The sequence below is a fragment of the Colossoma macropomum genome, unplaced genomic scaffold, assembly GCF_904425465.1.
Source record: "Colossoma macropomum unplaced genomic scaffold, Colossoma_macropomum, whole genome shotgun sequence".
Classification (NCBI taxonomy): Eukaryota; Metazoa; Chordata; class Actinopteri; order Characiformes; family Serrasalmidae; genus Colossoma; species Colossoma macropomum.
In genome coordinates, this window is record NW_023494807.1 from 208,869 (window position 1) to 222,159 (window position 13,291).

Here is a 13,291-nt window from a genome sequence, read left to right on the forward strand (position 1 = left end):
TTTCTTCACTTTCCTACACCAGTCTGTACAGACAGGTTCAAACAGTTTGAGCGGCAGCAGATCTTGGTTTCTGTGAGGAACATAAGGGATTTATAATAGAACTAAATAAAACTAATATACTAATAAACTAATAAAACTTATAAAATAAAAATAAGAAAACAGAAAATAACTTTTTCAGGTTCAGTTTTTTTTTGAGGAAGGTGTGTCCTGGATTTTGTCTTCAGCCAGGATTTTTTATTTTGTTGCATCACTAGATATTTGTGAACTTTCCCAGAGACGCCGACTCACTCGACTAGTCACTGTTGTCTCTGGCACTGACAACCAACAGACAACCTCCATCACGCAGTGTTACCAAACTGAGACGGTGAAGGTAGCAGTGGGTGACATACTGGATCATCTATATCAGTTTATTAAGGTATGAGTTTTGTCACAATCTTTATACCGGTATGTCATAAACGAGCGCAGTGTGAGTTCTTCCCTGTCATGTTCAGTGTGTAACGTCCTTAACATTAACACTATTCACTATTCAATCATCAGTCAGAACGAATCGGATTCACTGAAACACAAGTTGAGTTAAAAGTGAAGGGGAACAGAACAAAAGGGGGCTTTTCCTGATGAGTCTTACTATGAGGATAGTAAGAGGAAGCAGCAGGAGGAGCTGGGTGTAGCGTGTTGGGCTCGCGCGAGCATCTTTGACTACTGAAGCCATGTGAGGCAAACAAAAACTGCAGGAGGTGTTTTTATGTAGATGCGAGCTTCGCAATTATATTGTATTACATACACACACATACACACACTCACACAAACACACACTGTAAAAATTACAATTCAGGGCAATTTAAGTCAACCTTATGCACACGTTTTTACTTTTTAACTTTAGTCAGAAGTTCTCCATAAAAAGAAAAACACAACTAATTTTAATACTGCATCTTCAGTTATGTCAACAAAACAGTCAAGCTTATTCAAAAAAAAAACAAAAAAAACCCAGTGTATATTGTTGCCTCCTGAAAATGTTTACATTTTTGCTCAGTTCCTAAATTAGTCATTGCAATGTCCACCCACAACTTCCTCTGTAACACAGAGCCCTCAGCCTGGTTTGGGTGTTAGGGGTGCTGAAGGGCTGTGTCTCTAGGATCTGAACTAATGAGGGTTAAGCAGTAACTTTGAAATGTTTTCAGTAAATTTAGTTCACTGCTGCATCAAAAAATGCAAATTATGACTCAACTACACAAAGCAGAAGCCATATATCAACAACATATAGAAATGCCGCCGACTTCTCTGGGCTAAAGCTCATCTGAGATGGACTGGTGCAAAGACATGCTACGGTCTGAAGAGTTGACCTTATAAGTTGTTTTTGGAAATAATGGATGTGTGCTCTCCTGGCCAAAGAGGAACTGTTGCCAACATAAGGTTTAGAAGCCAGCATTCGTCATGGTATGAGGGTGTGTTGGTGCTAATGGCAAGGGTAACTTGAACATCTGTGAAGATTATTAATGCTGAGATACATACATATTAGAGTAAAGATATGGTGTGGAAAAAGTGTAGCAAGTAAAGGCTCCAAAAATTCTAAGCTGCTTCCTGATCTTAACTGTGTGGGCATGTCAGAGTGCAAAATGATGCATGTAGATTGTGTGAAAAAATCTGATCTACAACCAAATCCAAATTAAACTGTACGTGGTAGAGCTGACTGAACTGTACATTAGGACTGCTGACTGAACTAAACTGAGAAACATTAAAAATCTCTGCAGAGGGTTGACTTAAAATTTCAAGCTGACCTGACTTTAATTTTTTTATAAATTAGTGTAAATATGCACAGTGTACTTTCTGACAGACACAGGGCATCCACACACACTTTCTCTCACACACACACAGACACACACACACACACACACACACACACTTTCTCTCACACACACAGACACACAGACACACACACACACACACACACACACACACACACACACACACACACACACACACACAAAGTACCTACAGTCAAACTACTGTAATTACATTCAAACACACTCATTCATGGACATTAACACACACACACATGTCCCAGTGTGTGCACCCACCAGATCCGGCACATGCATCAGCAGCAACTGCTGGAGCCCCGCCCTCAACTGGCCCGTCGCCCGGGGAGGGGGCAAACGCATCTGCAGCACCACGCAGGCAAAACAAATGAACGAACAAACAAACAAACAAAACCCAGCCAAAGAACAGAGGGGATGAAGAAATGAAAGAGAAAAAGACAGAAGGAGGAAGAGAATCAATGCAGGAAATCAGAGCCTGACAGTAAGCAGAAAAAAAAAATGTTCTATGTAGCCTGAAAGGAGATAAAATTCCTAGAAAATAATAGAAAAAAAACAAACAAACAAACAAAAAAAACAATTTACACTGTTTCCACCCTCAGGTTAAGTATAACTGATCAGCCAAGACATATAAGGTGTCTGACATTTGCTTCTTTAGACTTACACTGGAGCTGTGAGGCTAATGTAATGCTAACTGCATCAATTAACATGTAATTCATAATAACGTAACAATCAGCACTGTACAAAACGCATACCAAACAGACTTGTTCATGTGGATCCCGAAACTGTATGACAAGTTTGGACAAAAGTACTGGCCAAATTCAGGATGTAAGATGGCCACTCATATTGTTTTTTAACTACACAAAGTACTTCTGTCTATTATTACAGACAACAGTACGTCACACAATCAAGATGTCCCGATCCGAGCTGATCCAAGTGAATGTTAATGCGTTAGGTATCAGGTATTTTAAGCCCACTTCTGACACCACTGTAGTCAAGGTGACATAAACTGACATTTTACAGTGAAAAATGAAAATGTCTTACATCTCTAGAGTTAGACCTTCGACAGCATTTAAACTAGCCACATTTCAGCTAAGTATAGGCAAGTAAAATGTAATTGCACAGCTTTTACACGTCCACCACTACTGCACCATTTTTCACTTGCAAATCTTGACGCGTTAAAATGAAACCATTGTGGAACTGTTCTGCTTTACCTGCCATGGTTTAAAATTGTTGCTAGCCGTAACATAGAAAGAAGCATCATCTGTTTGTGCAAAAGAGCATCATAAAATAATAAATGTTTTGTACATAAATAGCCCAGAAAGAACCTAAACATATCAATTATGAGTGTAAATAATTTTCTAACAAAACATAATTATTTGATTTTATTTATTATAATATGGCCAAGCTATGATTTTACATCTTTTATTTATTTATTTATTTCATTTATTATTTTTTGTATTTATCCTTATTTTAACTTATTTATTAAGTTACTATTATATTGTAATTTTAATGGTTTATTGATTTAATTTATTTAAATGTACTATTATGATTATTGTTACTTTTTGGCATTTGTTATGTTTTTACTGTTTAACTTCTCAATCCCTGATCTCTGTATTGGCTCAGCTGCACTGTAAATGAGGGTCTCCCTCAGTGAACTCAGAGTTTAAATAAAGGTTGATTGATTGTAGCATCAGTTGTCATATCTGACCTAAACTGTGTGGTTGTATTGTCTATGAAAACACAGTCAGATTGGGTACAATATAATATCAGACTCGGGGGCAGATTTTGTGATTCTGGGGCCCAAAAGATGGGAATGCACATTATTAATTTACTCACACTGTCTACACAGCAAAAAAAAAAAGAAAAAAAAAATCTTGGCAAGTGAAATCATCTTGAATCTAGTCATTATAATTAATATTCCTCATTTTAGGATTGCTGTAAGAACATAAGATTGTTTACCTTATTTCTAGAATTTTTTACTTTAAGTGAAATGACCTCACTCCATTGGCAGATCATTTTGCTTGTTTTGACCCCTAAACAAGCCATGGACCTGCCGACTGCCCTGAAGTTTTATTACACACTTTTATAACATAAGAATTGCGGCATTAGTTTGCATTGAAGCCCCTGCAGTTACTGAATAATAAGCCTTAGTATGAAATATGAAGTATGAAACAGGGAATGTTAAGCAGTTTGGAAAAATGGTTGACATAAGCAAAGGTATCTGCCAATATATACTGAGATAATCTGGTACAAAGTAAGACAGAAGTAATGAGTACTGACACTACTTTTCCAGGAGGTAATAAGTAACAGAATTCCATTACAGAGAGACGTATTTAGTAACACTGGTGCTGTCTGTACTAACAATAACGCTGGGTTCTGTACGGTCCACTGAGCCTGTGCAGCTTTTAGTTCTGACTGAAAAAAAAAAAAAATGCTATGCTTAGTATTAAGTGCTTAGTTTTTAGGTACTCGGATGGCAAAAAAAAAAACAAAAAACAAAAAAGGAAATAAATAAATAAAAATAAAAAATAAAACTGGATTGGGCCAGGCACGATGCCAACAGGTCAACTTGCTGGGCTTGTTAGGTAATTTGTGTAATTAGCATTAGCCTCATAGCCAAATCCTCGCAAAACCAGCCAGGGGGAAACTGTGTAAATGTGATTTTTCACTCCAGTTTTCTTTTCAGGCTTGCATAGACCTTCGTGTCCCGTGACCACACGTCCAGAGCAGTGACCTGAGCATAGGCTGCTCTGATTGTGTGACACCTGAAAAGCAAAGCTCTGAAACAGACAGGCAGCCTGTCTGTCACCAGCCGGCTAAAGCTATTAGCATGTCTGTGCTTCAGAAAGCACATTCAGCCACCTGTTGATTAAACAGCACAGATTTAATCAACCAGTTGCTGTTTGAAAACGAATGAGGCCACGGAAAATCAATAAATGATTATTAAGTCATTTATCAGAATATGACATTTTTTTGCATATAAACTGCGTCTGATAATAACACAGAAACAGTACCAGTCAAAAGATTGGACCCACCTGACCGAATGTCTGTTTTTAATGGTCTTAAAGATATTTTGATGTAAAGGTTTGAGCTTCAAACGGCTTCAAATTTGTTTCTAAGACAAACAGTGACATCATCACTGTATGACTTTATTTCCAACACAATAATGTACACTCTGTCAGTCATGATGTGATCATGCGTATCTTGTTCAGAGCCTGTTGGAAAAGCATTCCGAGTGTCTCTTTCTGAAGCTGACTGAGAGAATTGGGGCTATTTTGAAGAGTCTAAAGTAAAAGACAGTCAGGGTTTGTTTAGGGTTTGTTTCTGTTATCAAAAGCAAAGAAAAAAAAACAAAACAACCTTATTAGAAAAAGACAATTTTTTATTAAATACATAATTTTTTATTTGTCTTTGTAAAATTTTGAGGGGAAAAAATGAATGTTAGTTTTTTAATCATATTTTATATATTAACAACAGCTGGAAGCTTATGCTACATTCTTGAAAACAATGGTTCCTTCAAGGGTTCTTTAGTAAAGAAATTGCTTATATATAGAACCATGAACACTCAAAGAACTCTTTGCATGATTAAGGGTTCTTTACATCATGAAATGGTTCTTTAGACTGAGTTCTTTGGATTGTAACAATAGTGGAACTCTTGGTGCTACTATCTACAGCACAGTCTCCATCAATCTGAAGAACCTTTTCTCAATGCAAATCATGTAAAGGGTTCTTTGAGTTCCATACTAAAGAACCCTTGAAGAACCATACTTTTAAAGAGTGTATATTTTAGCATGTAATGTACTGGTTTACTGCTACTGTACATATTTGCTGGTACTGTTCTTGTTGTGAGATGTGACTTTTCAGCCATACAGCTACAGATCTGTGTGCTCATTATTTTCATTATTTCACGTACTCGTTTGTTGAAGGCTGCGCTGACAGTGTTGGCTGGTTGTGACAGTCTTTAGTTTGTATTGGACTGTTTATCTCCAGGTTACACCACACTGGATCTGTATAACACTTTCTTTGGTCACTGTCCAATTCCGTCAGTGATATTTCATAGTTTTGATTGTCTTCACTGTTATTCTAAAACGTGGCAAATGGTAAAAATAGAGAAATGCTTCTGGTAGGTCCAAACTTGACTGGTACTCTATACATCAGGAAAACACCAGGTTTATCTTTCCATAACCAAAGCTTCACTACTGCCCGGCCTCCAGCCGTCCAACTGTGCTGTGGGAGCTTCTGTAGTGATTGTATTGAACAGAGCAGATGGTTATCTAGCCTAGCCGAGCCTCTCGTAGCCTAGATTAGATTAGCTTAGCTTAGTTTAGAGTAGCCAGCCTCCAGGGAGAGGTTGACTGACCTCCGAATAGGTCCATGTCTGAGATGGATGTGGTTGGGGCAGGTGTGGGAAGCGAGGCTGGGGCTGCTGGAGCAGCAGCGCTAGCGTTAGCATTAGCCGCAGGTTCGGCTGCAGCCGCGGCGCCTGTTTCAGCAGAATCAGCTGGAGCAGCAGCAGCGGAGTCAGAGTCAGACAGCAGAGCTGCAGCAGGAGATGAGAGAGAGTCTGGAGAGAAGAGAAGAGAAGAGAAGAGAAGAGAAGAGAAGATAAGAGAAGAGCAGAGAAAGAGAAAAGAGAAAAGAGAGGAGGACAAGTGAGAAGAGAAAAGAAAAATGAAAGAAAAAAAAGAAAAACGAAAATAAGGAGAACAGAATGGAAAAGAAAAAAGGAAAAAGACAAGAGAATAGAAAGTGAAGAGAACAGAGAGGGAGAGAACAAAGGAGAAGAGAAGAAAAAGAGAAGAGATCAAAGATTAAGTTTGGAAAGACACAGATAAGCAGTAGAAAATCAGACGACAGTTTATGAAGAAACTATTTTCACATCATGCTAAAACAAACCTTCTTAAGCACAAAGGCTGAGTAGAAGAGAAGAGTTGATGGATCAGTTCTCCTCTTAAATTCTTTGGCCCTTTGAGTGGGACATTAACCCTCTGGGGTCAACAAATGCAGACTTCAAAAAAAAAAAACTGGACTTCAGTTTTCAGCTTTAGGGCTGAATTATCTCTGTACACAGAGCTCCAGTCCAAAAGGGCCTCACTATAAAGAGAGCTGAGATTGTTCTGAACATTCTGATATATAACATGTGGGTATCATGTCGAATGTAAGAATTTAAAAATATATGCAAAAATTAAGAAAATGCCCCCAGAAGGTTAAGACCTCCTGATTACAGTACACTGTCCATTTAATTAGAAACTCCTCCCATGTAGCTTCACCTTGCTGGTGTACAGTTAGAGACTGTAGCCCCTCTGCTGATGGACAATTTGTGCCAGTCGTCCTTTAGCAGTGGTCCTCTGGTGGTCTCTTTCTACTGATTTATGGGGAAGAGGGGGATGATATACTGTGTCAGATGGGCTACGTCAGTAACTGTGAAAGTGCACCACAGCAGGTGTTTCTGAGAAACGGACAGTGGGTGCAGGTATAAAGTAGGTCAATGTAATAAACAGCACATTCAGTCTCTTTGCGAGTGTCGCTGAATTAAAACCACATTTACTGAAAGCCCGACTCACCCTCACCCAGAAGATCTGAGACACAGCAGAAAGGAGGCCAGACAGAGGGACGAGAGGAGGAGCGAGCAGGCATGGAGAGAAACAGAAAAGAGTGTCTGACAAAAATATGCACACGCTTGCACTCATTCTGTCTTAGAGAACCCTCACGAGTGAATGTGATCCTGCATTAGAACTCAGAGCCTGTAGGTTCTGTCACTGCTTTAAGCTCAGGGTGGAAGATCAGTGGCAGACGGTGTTATTAGTGCAGCAGCTGAACTGAGACGCCACTAACAGCCTGAGAGAGGTGTGTGTGTGTGTGTGTGTGTGTGTGTGTGTGTGTGTGTGTGTGTTTGTGTGTTTGTGTATATACGCTATGAGAGTGTTAGTGTTAGAGAGAGAAGGGGAAATTAGAAATTAGTAATAATTATAAAAAAATATCATTACCTTATTATAACTACATTATTATGATTAATCAATTATTATTACATTAAATGAATATAACAGACACAACTGTAGAAGAATTCCATATAAAAAGGGTTAGAAAGGCTGGTAGTACAGAGCTTAACTCTCCACAAGATGTAGAGAGAGAAAGAAAAGAAATGTGAGACAGAGAAACAGGGAGGAGGAGAGAAAGAGCAAAGGCAAAGAGAGAGAGAGAGAGAGAGAGAGAGAGAGAGAGAGAGAGAGAGAGAGAGAGAGAGAGAGAGAGACAGAGAGAGAGAGAGACAGAGAGAGAGAGAGACAGAGAGATCGTAATTGTACCTCCCCATGATGCTGTGGGAGCTGCTGAGGCACCGGCACTGGGAGCCAGCAAATCAAAATCCACCAGATCATTAAATCCACTGCTGCAGAGAGAGAGAGACAGACAGAGAGAGAGAAAGACAGAGAGAGAGAGAGAGAGAGAGAGAGAGAGAGAGAGAGAGAGAGAGAGAGAAGACAGAGAGAGAGAGAGAAAGACAGAGAGAGAGAGAGAGAGAGAGAGAGAGAGAGAGAGAGAGAGAGAGAGAGAGAATACCATTATAAACCCCTATATAAATCATTTTTCTGTGAAATTATGAGCAAGAAAAACAAAGAATAAAGAAAGAAGGAAAGAAAGATGGGGTGAGGAGTGTGGACACATCACAGATCAGCAGGTACAGAGAGATGGATGAGGCTGTGATGTCTAAATGGTGGCAGAGTGCAGTGATAGAGGAATGCAGTGTTGGAATGATGGAGGAATGCAGTGTTGGAGTGATGGAGGAGTGCAGTGATGGAGTGATGGTGGAGTGAAGTGATAGAGGAGTGCAGTGTTGGAGTGATGGAGGAGTGCAGTGATGGGGAGTGCAGTGATGGAGTGATGGAGAAGTGCAGTGATGAGGAGTGCAGTGATGGAGTGATGGAGAAGTACAGTGATGAGTAGTGCAGTGATGGAGTGCAGTGATGGAGTGATGGAGGAGTGCAGTGATGCAGTGCAGTGATGGAGGAGTGCAGTGATGGAGTGATGGAAGAGTGCAGTGATAGAGTGCAGTGATGGAGTGCAGTGATGGAGTGCAGGCTCACTTTGCTGCTGCTGCTGCTGCTGCTGCTGCTGCTTTCGGCTCGGCTGCAGGCAGCTGAGGGGCAGCAGCTGCTGCGCTGACCGGTACAGGAATGGCCTCTGCTGTCTTTACTGGAGTCCCAGCAGGCGTCCCATTACTGGCTGCTGACACTTTCTATAGACAAACACACACACATACAGGGGCTTTACACAGCAGGCAGTGATCCACTGATTATTATTTTTTTGATTATATAAATTTCCGATGAGGCCTAGATTTTAGTATCAGGGCAAACTGATACTGCTTTATAAACATCAGTATACATTAATAAAAATATTTATTACATTTAGTTATAAGCTCATTATGATAACTATACAATTACATATACTTTTAATTAATATCTGTATTATTTGATCATATAATTTTATTACAATTAGTATTCTAATATCACATTTAATAATGACCGCTGTTCCAAACTATAAAATCCAAATCTTAGAAATTCAGATTTATTCCCACTGATGTCTCTTTATGTTTTACCTAAGAAGACTACAACTTCCACAATGCAATGCGGTAGCCAGCTAATCCTGTGCGTTTACCTATGAGCTTGCAGAAACTGGAAAAAGAGCAGTGAGAGTCTGTTCTGATAATGACAAATACAGAGGTTTTTACTGTGTCTGAGTGCAAAATTACAAAAACAGACACATCCAGATGAAACAACACCAGGAATTAAATATGAATGTATGCCACTGTGGTTCTGTAACCACTAATTTCACCTATATATATTATATATATATATATATATGTATATGCATCCAGAAGTTGCATGTATGATATGTGGAATTTATATAGCCAGCCACATTACTTTTACCTTCACGGCATATGTATGTTTTATGCTATATATGTTACTTGCAAATTTAGGGTGGACTGTCACTGTTCTTTGGGTGCAAAGAAGGTAACTCCTCATGTTTTGCAGAGGTCTAATCTCTCGTTTTCTTCTACTGAGGCCTGGCCAGCTGACAGGAGCTACACTGAATCACTGTTCAGGGGATTTGAGGTTTCAGACCAGCTCTTTCTCGAAGAGCTCAGGTGTGAGAAGACTTGTTGAGCTTCCTTCCTTGTAATTAATTTTGCATATATGTTAACACTTTCATGTTTATTCATATCTCAATTAGGTGTAACCAATGAATCGTAACTTCTTTGTTCTCTATTAACCAGTGAATGTAACAACACCCCACTTGGGGAATATACGACCTTCATAACTTTGGTCTGACTTTCGGAGATCTCAGGGTATACGCCAGGAGCTTCTCCCCAGCTGAGAGTTTTCAATAAATATATTACTTTGGGGCATTAATTATGACTCTGAGATTTTACTGTTTTCTAATTTACCTCACCAGCAGTTTCTTGACATAATCTGACCTGAGCACTGCTTTTCTGCCAGCTGCTGCAGCTACACAGCTAACTTTGCCAGTAGAAAGACATTTTTTCCTTGTTATTTCGGTATATGATTATCTCAGTCTATGCACTAAACACTCAAAAACAGTCTGCATTCCACGTATGAGTAAAGGTTCCATGAGGTGATTGCTCTTCTGTCTTTGTTGAAGGTTTTAGCTCTGATTTCTGACTCCTTGCATGTTTAATAAGATTTCTGAATGGACCCAGATACTGTCCTTCAGGAATTGGGCAACATCCATGTTGGTTTGTTTGCAATCTGTGTGTCTATAAGCCTTCCTGATAGATTATTAGGCATTTTTCGAAAATCTTAGCCCTAGGTGAACAACAGCTGCCCCCCAACACACTAAATTAAACCACTCTCACTCTTGATTACACCACCAAGAGACAAATTCTGACCACAGAAACGGTTATTTCATGACCCACAGGTGCATTAAAATCATCCTTTTTAGGTAGAAATGTTCTCCTCGTGACAAGGACTTTGTAAAATCAATGAGCTATGTCTTTAATATACTCATTGCACTTACAATTAATACTTATTACAATAAGTCATGGCTTTACTAGTTTGTTCTAACTTTAAATTAGATTGTGTTGCTTACCTTAGTTGGCGACCTAAAAGTAGAACAAACAAGATTTTAAAACTGCTCAAGCAAAATATGTCATGATGCACAAATACACAGCCATAATGAAATGACTTCGCTATGGAAATGTGGCTGAATAGCAAGCAGGAAGACAAGGCATTAATCCATTTATAACATAAATACCACCATATCAATACATCTCCATTCTCCCCAACAGAGATGATCAGTTACCAGACTCCTGAAATCTTACGTAAAGATTTCACTCTCATGAACAGGAACAATATTCTTGGCTGACATGCAGAGCTACAGGGTTACAAGACAAACGGTGAATAATGCTGATATGAACAATGCAGAACTGCAGAATTCATATCAGACCACACTTTAAAACTCAACAGAACTGATTTGGTCAACATTGATAAGGTTGTAGATCATAGATCAGATTCTAAATTGGCACAAGCTTAACTTTTACACCATTAAACTGGACCAAATACTGCGTTCACACCAATTCTACAGATATGGGACAAACTGAACTTCATTGTTCTAAAACATCACCTAAAACTGAAGTTCAATAATTGAATCCATAGAATTGCATAGTGAACATCACAACAATGATTAAAATCAAGTATGTAAATACAAATCTTCAAACACATCCATTTTGATGCGCATTTTATTGAATACTTACTCATCACTGTTAACACAAAACAGGGGAGAGGAAATGTTAATTACACATAACTTTTCAATAGTGTCTCAGTATAAATAAATGGCAATTAATCATGAGAGTATTAAGACTAAACGTGTGATAGTATAACATGGCATTTTTCCACTGGGTAGTTCGGTACAGCATGGCACAGTGACAAATCCAAACCCAGCACTATCAGCACCCTGCCTGAGTATCTGTGCCTGCGTCCCATCTTAGAACTATGAAAGTACACAGCACAACAGCACCCAGTACCACTAAACCCTACAGCACCCAGCACCACTAAACCCAACAGCACCCAGAACCACTAAACCCAACAGCTCAAGGCACCCCTACACCCAATGGTGCTCAGTAACCTAAACCCAACTGTACCCAGCACCGCTAAACGTTCCCAGCATCCTTGCTTCCATCTGTATCCTAAACATGTCAACCTAAAACCAACAGTACATCCCTTAAGCTAACAGTAGCCTGCACCTCTAAACCCCAAAGTACCCTGAAATCCTAAATCCAACATTACCCAGCACAGTTTTAGCACCTCTAAACCCAACAGTACCCAGTACCAATAAAATCATCAATAGAAGGCATAAACTCAGTAATACTCAACATCTCTCAATTCAACAGTATCTGGGACCCCTCAGTGCAGTAGTACCCAGTACCACCAAACCCAACAGTGCCCAGCAACACTACATCCAACAGCTCCCAGCACCCTAACCCCCAAGGGTACTCAGTACCCTTAACCAAACTTTGCCCAGCACCAAATGGCAAAAGTATTCAGCATTCCTAATCTCCAGAGTACCCAGCAACCCTAAACCCAAGGTTACCCTGCACCATTAACCCCAAAGTACACAGCATCCATACTTCCATCAGCATCCCAAACATATCACCATAGACTCAAACAGTGCACTCCTAAGCTGAATCGGACCCTGCTCCTCTAAATCCCAAGTACCCAGTGCCCATGAACCCAACAGTACCCTGCACTTCTAAATCCCAAAGTACCCTGCAACTCTAAGCCCAACATTATCTAGCACTTCTAAACTCAGTAGTATTTAGCAACCCAACAGTAACCAGCACCCCTCAACCCCAGTGTACCCACTGGCCTAAGCCTAAGTTTGCCCAGCATCCCTCAACCAAACAGCACCCAGGACGTCTAAACCCAACCGTATTCAACAGTCATCAGCCTCAACAGTACTCTGCTTCCCTAAATATCGAAGTACACAGCACCCAAAAACACAACAGTACCCTATGCCCCTAAATCTCAAAGTACCCAGTAACCCTTCAGTCCAACAGCATCCAGCTCCTCTAAACCTAAGAGCACCCTGCAGCCCTAAACCCAAAGTATCCAGCTCCTCTAAACCCAAGTGCCCAGCACTTCTAAACCCTAAAATATCATACAGGTCCCAATAATTCTAAACTCCCTCAAACCCAGAATCTTTAACCCAGCAGTACTCAGCAGTACCCTGAATCCAGGTCCTGCCCACACCCCTTAACACAGATTACTTACCCCCTTTTTCCCTCAAGGGTGTTCAGATGTGTCTCCAGAGACTCCAGCAGACTCTCAGGGGCCTGAAAATCCACAGCATAGAGTCAAGTTACCACAACAAGCTAAAACCTCACAGCTCTGCAGTCCTATAGGTATTAGGCACGAGACTAGAGAGAGACAGACAGCGAAGGCAAAGTGCATAAGGTTTATTTC

General features: G+C 40.0%; 1 protein-coding gene across 1 annotated transcript in view; it reads right to left on the minus strand.

The window, feature by feature from the left end:
• snap91a (synaptosome associated protein 91a) overlaps positions 1–13,291 on the minus strand; it is a 71,261-nt gene that overhangs the window by 25,110 nt on the left and 32,860 nt on the right. The window contains exons 9-16 of the mRNA XM_036556234.1: positions 13,100–13,161; positions 11,584–11,589; positions 10,920–10,932; positions 8,897–9,048; positions 8,120–8,202; positions 7,379–7,393; positions 6,175–6,378; positions 2,076–2,156 (exon numbers count right to left, since the gene is read on the minus strand). Of these exons, the coding sequence (XP_036412127.1) occupies positions 2,076–2,156; positions 6,175–6,378; positions 7,379–7,393; positions 8,120–8,202; positions 8,897–9,048; positions 10,920–10,932; positions 11,584–11,589; positions 13,100–13,161 (616 nt within the window). The remainder of the gene's footprint in view (positions 1–2,075; positions 2,157–6,174; positions 6,379–7,378; positions 7,394–8,119; positions 8,203–8,896; positions 9,049–10,919; positions 10,933–11,583; positions 11,590–13,099; positions 13,162–13,291) is intronic.